This window comes from Bison bison, unplaced genomic scaffold, assembly GCF_000754665.1.
Source record: "Bison bison bison isolate TAMUID 2011002044 unplaced genomic scaffold, Bison_UMD1.0 scf7180017859754, whole genome shotgun sequence".
NCBI classification, from domain to species: Eukaryota; Metazoa; Chordata; class Mammalia; order Artiodactyla; family Bovidae; genus Bison; species Bison bison.
Window position 1 is genome coordinate 7,456 of NW_011490326.1, and position 5,608 is coordinate 13,063.

Consider the following 5,608-nt stretch of genomic DNA (forward strand, 5'->3'; position numbering starts at 1 on the left):
GAAGTGACTTAGCAGCAGCAGCAGCATGAAAGTGTGAAGTGTTATTTGCTCAGTCATTTCCGACTCTGCTTTGTGACCCCATGGAATGTAGCCCACCAGGCTCCTCTGTCCATGGGATTTTCTAGGCAAGAATACTACAGTGGGTTGCCATTTCCTCCTCCAGGGGATCATCCCGACCCAGGGATCGAACCCAGGTCTCCTGCATTGCAAGCAGGTTCTTTGCCATCTGAGCCACCTGGGAAGTCATAATTATATACAGTAATATATAACTGGGGCCCCCATGGTGGCTCAGTGGTAAAGAATCCACACACTAATGCTGGAGATGCAGGTTCGATCCCTGGGTGGGAAACATCCCTTGGAGAAGGAGATGGCAACCCACTCCAGTACTCTTGCCTGGAGAATCCCATGGACAGAGGAGCCTGGCGGGCTACAGTCCACGGGGTCGAAAAGAGTCAGACACGACTGAGTGACTCACTTTCACTGTCTCCCTTGATCGTTGTCTTGAGGACACTCCAGTCTCGATTTCTAAAGCAAGACTGGATCCACAAATAAGCTGTGATGCTGTGTGCCGTGCGTCGTGATGTGAAAATGTTTAAGACATACAGGCTCCCCCCCCCTAAAGCCGAGTCTGCGTTTCTTGCAGAAGGACCTGCGGGCCCCAGACGTGGTCATCGGAGCCGACACCATCGTGGTGAGTCTGCTTTCCAGCTTTCCGTGTCACTGGCGACTGAAATCCAGGCCTCGGGAAGGCAGGTTCTTTCTGTAAGACCTTGGGGAGAATCCACCCCAGGCTTCTCTCTCTCTCCTGGCTACTGATGCTTTTTTTGCAAATTCCTGGGCGTCCCTGGGCTGGTGGCCGCCTCCCTCCCGTCTCTGCCTCCGTCTCCATGCGGCTTCTGCTCTGTGTCTCTCCTGTTACGAGAACACCATCCATCATGGATTAGGACGCACCTGGCTCCAGTATGACCTCGTAAATTTTGTTACATCTGCAAAGATCCTAGTATCAATAATGTCCTGTTCACAGGGCTGGGGGGGTCGGGACCTGGGGAAAGGAACCTCCCCAAGATAGGGGTTTTGGCCGCTGAGAGTCAGGCTTTTGGATGGGTCATCACAGTGATCCATAGAGCAGCTCTGTTTCGCTGGTCATGGCCGTCTGTCTGAGACCCTGGCTGGCCTGATGGTGAGCATTGCCCACGGATGCTGGGCCTCGTTGCTGAGGTGTTCATGGCAGCAGTGTCCCTGGATGTGTGTGTCGACGGACGATGGATGGGTAGATAGATGGATGGATGGTTGGGTTGATGGATGGGTGGATGGAAGGGTGAATGGATGGGTGGGTGGGTGGATGGATGGATGGGTAGATGGTTGGATGGATGGGTGGATAATGGATGGATGGATAGATGGATAGAAGATGCATGGATGGATGGATGGATGGATGGGTAGATGGTTGGATGGATAGATGGATGGATTGATGGATAGATGGCTGGATGGATAAATGATGGGTGGGTGGGTGGATGGATGATGGATGGATAGATGGATGGATGGTTGAGTTGATGGGTAGATAGCTGGGTTGATGGAAGGATAAATTGGTGGATGGTTGATGCATGGGTGGATGGATGGATGGTTGGGTAGATGGTTGGATGGATAGATGGATGGATGGATAGTTGGGTAGATGGTTGGATGAAAAAATGGATGGTTGGATGGATGATGAATAGATGATGGATTGATGATGGATGGGTGGGTGGATGGGTGGATGGATGATGGGTAGAAGGTTGGATGGATAGATGGATGGATGGATGATGCATGGATGGATGGTTGGGTTAACTGGTTGGATGGATAAATGGCTGAGTGGATGGATGATGGATGAATGGGTGGATGATTGTGTAGATGGTTGGATGGATAGATGGGTAGATAATGGATGGATGGATAGAAGATGCATGGATGGATGGTTGGGTAGATGGTTGGATGGATTGACGGGTGGTTGGCTAGATGGATGGGTGGATGGATAAATGGATGGATGGATGGATGATGGATGGAAGGATAAATTGGTGGATGGTTGATGGATGGGTGGATGGATGGTTGGGTAGATGGTTGGATAGATAGATGGATGGATGGATGGTTGGATAATGGATGGATGGATAGATGGATAGATGGATGGATAATTGGGTAGATGGTTAGATGGATAAATGGATGGTTGGATGGATGATGAATAGATGATGGATTGATGATGGATAGATGGGTTGATGGAAGGATGAGTGGATGGATGGGTGGATGGATGATGGTTGGATGGATAGATGGGTGGATAATGGATGGATGGATAGATGGATAGAAGATGCATGGATGGATGGTTGGGTAGATGGTTGGATGGATTGATGTATGGTTGGCTAGATAGATGGTTGGATGGATAAATGGATGGGTGGATGGATAAAGGGATGGGTGGATGGATGATGGATGGATGGATAGATGATGCATGGATGGGTAGATGCTTGGATGAATAGAATGATAGGTGGATGGATGGATAAGCAGCATGGGGGTCCATCCACACGGTGGAATATGACGCAGTCATGAAAAGGAGGGAAGCCCCGACACAGGCTACGTGGATGGACCTCGAACACACAGTGCTCATTGAGAGAAGCCGGACGCAGAAGGGTACATATTACTGTATTTGTATGAAATATCCAGAATAGGGAAGTCCACTGAGGAAGGAATCAGATCAGCAGTTGTCAGGGGCTAGGGAACGAGGTGGGGAGAGCAGCTTGTGGGGAGGCGTGTTCCAGATGAAAGACTTCGGGAACTCTCACCCAACAGTGGAAATGTACCACACGGTTTCATTTAACATGATGAGTGTCACATTATACGAATCTCGCCTAAATTAAAAAAAAATACATGAGTCTAAAATGGTGGACGGCACAGCTGGTGCAGAGCAGCTCGGGGAGCAGAAGCAACTCTCTCCGTGGTGTTTCTCTCGCAGGCGGTCGGGGGGCTGATCCTGGAGAAGCCGGTGGACAAGCAAGACGCCTACCGCATGCTGTCGAGGTGGGTGGGTCCCAGCGGTCCTCCAGGGACGCGTGGGACAGAGGCTGGGCCGTTCGCCATCTGTCCACTCACCATCAGCATCTGCTCATCAGCCGTCTGTCCACCCCCCATCACCCATCACGTCCCCGTGTCTGCCACGGGCATCATGTCCGCTGTCTCCCATAGACGCCCCTCCTGGTTCAGGTCAGAGGACCAGGCCGTGCCCTTGAACCGACCTCGACTCTTAACAGGGCTCCGACTCCCAACACCACCCAGCCACATTCAGGGTCTCCTCCTGGCTCAGTCATGCTGAGTGTCCACGCCCAGGACCACACAGGGATCCAGGAAAGGGGTGGCCCAGAGTGGCCGGGATCCGGGTCCTCTGTGCGGTGCCGGCCACTCCCATCAGGGTCCACGTGGTCCTGTGTTTTGTCCTGTGAGGTGGCCTGACCACCCCCCCAGCCCCTCTCTGAGCGCAGTGACCACTCTCGCAGGGAAGCTTCACAGTTCCCCCTGGGATGGTTTCCTCAGTGATTGCACAGCCCGGGTGATAGGAGGGTGGGGCTGGTGGGCAGGGGTCACCCTGGATTCCAGAGATACTCCGGACAGTCACACGTCCGGCCCGGCTGTGTCTTGCAGGCTCAGTGGGAAGGAGCACAGCGTGTTCACGGGCGTGGCCATCGTCCACTGCTACACCAAAGGTACCTGGACGGCCCGCATCCCCCACCTCCCCTGGGAGTCAGGGCCACCGTGGGAGCAGCCGGGGCTCCTCGGTGGAGGACCCGGGCGCCCTGGGGCGTCCCTGTCTTTGCTACCACGCGGGCCCGCCCTCCCACCTGGCCTGGGAACGTTGGGGTCCCACGTGGAAATATGGGGGTTCATCGTGAGCATCCAGTAGACCCCATGTAGGGTGTGGGGGACAGTCCGCCTTGTCCAACACGACCCACCTGGAGCCTGCCTTTGAGCTCTCTGGTCTGAACGGTGGAGAAGTTTGGCTCCCGTTGGCGGGCATTAAGACATACCGTGATGAAAAGATTTTTTTTTTTTTAAAGCACAAAAAGCCTGAGGAATAACTTTTAAAGCTTAAAAGAGATTTGAGCCCCAGGAAGGACCCTGTCATGGGGTTTAGGGCATCCTCATCCAGGAGGAACCTTATCTCAGACCCTTCACTTCATCACGTCTGCAGAGACCCTATTTCCATATAAGTCCTGTTCTGAGGTTCTAGGTGGGTGTGAAGTTTAAGGAGCACCATGGAGCCTGCTGGGGGCTTCCGAGGTGGCTCAGCGGTAAAGAACCCGCCTGGCAACGCAGGAGACACAAGAGACGGGATTTCGATCCCTGGGTCGGGAAGATGCCCTGGAGAAGGGCATGGCAACCCACTCCAGTGGTCTTGCCTGGAGAATCCCACGGATGGAGGAGCCTGGAGGGCTACAGTCCATGGGGTCGCAAAGAGTCAGACACGACTGAGCAACTAACACTTTTACTTCACTTTCTGTTTTATTCTTTCTCTCTGTTTCCCTTGTCTACAGTGGAGAATCCTTTATGCCCTATTAATGATTGTGTGTGTATTTGTGTGTGTGTATGAATCGCATGCAAAGCTCAGGCTTTGTTGCTGTTCAGTCGCTCAGTCGTGTCTGACTCTTTGCGACCCCACGGACTGCAGCACGCCAGGCCTCCCTGTCCATCACCAACTCCCGGAATTTGCTCAAACTCATGTCCATCGAGTCAGTGATGCCCTCCAACCATCTCATCCTCTGTCATTCCCTTCTCCTCCCACCTTCAATCTTTCCCAGCATCAGGGTCTTTCCCAGTGAGTCAGTTCATCTCAACAGGTGGCCAGAGCACTGGAGCTTCAGCTTCAGCATCAGGCTTGCCTCCTCCTGGGCTCACACGGTTAGACCCACGGGCCCCCACGGGCATCGGCTGCGTCCCCTCACCACACTGCACACTTCCTTGCAGATGGTCAGCTGGACACTGAGGTGTCCGAGTTCTACGAGGAGACCACGGTGAAGTTCTCGGAGCTGTCAGAGGAGATGCTGTGGGAGTACATCGACAGCGGGGAGCCCATGTGAGTCTCTGTCTGCAGCCGCGGTGCTGAACCCAGTCTGTCCGGAGCCACGGTGCTGAACCCAGTCTCTGTCTGGAACCGTGGTGCTGAATGCCCGCCGTGGGCAGGAGACAGGCCGGGGCTGAGCCCGCACTGGGGGCCTGTGCCTGCCACGTGCCCAGGGGTCCAGGGCAGGGCAGCGTGCTTAGGAAGGATGGAAAGATATCTTACCCCGCCCCTGTCCCTACAGCACGGCTGTCTCCCCCAGCAAAGGGCACCCATATGGGTCAGGCGGGTCAGGCAGATGCTGCCGTGGGGCTGGTCTCCCCACCCAGTATCAGTGATAGTCGCTCAGCCGTGTCCGACTCTCTGTGACCCCGTGGACTGTAGCCCACCACGCTCCTCTGTCCATGGGATTCTCCGGGCAAGAATACTGGAGTGGGCTGCCAGACCCTTCTCCAGGATATCTTCCCAACCCAGGGATCAAACCCGTGTCTCCTGCGTTGCAGGCAGATTCTTCACCACTAGCGCCACCTGGGAAACCCTGTG

At 54.4% G+C, this 5,608-nt stretch overlaps 1 protein-coding gene across 1 annotated transcript in view; it reads left to right on the plus strand.

The window, feature by feature from the left end:
* The window catches only part of ASMTL (acetylserotonin O-methyltransferase-like), a 16,058-nt gene that overhangs the window by 2,341 nt on the left and 8,109 nt on the right, over positions 1-5,608 (plus strand). The window contains exons 2-5 of the mRNA XM_010831399.1: positions 623-691; positions 2,969-3,033; positions 3,652-3,713; positions 4,972-5,080. Coding sequence (XP_010829701.1) covers positions 623-691; positions 2,969-3,033; positions 3,652-3,713; positions 4,972-5,080 — 305 coding nt within the window. The remainder of the gene's footprint in view (positions 1-622; positions 692-2,968; positions 3,034-3,651; positions 3,714-4,971; positions 5,081-5,608) is intronic.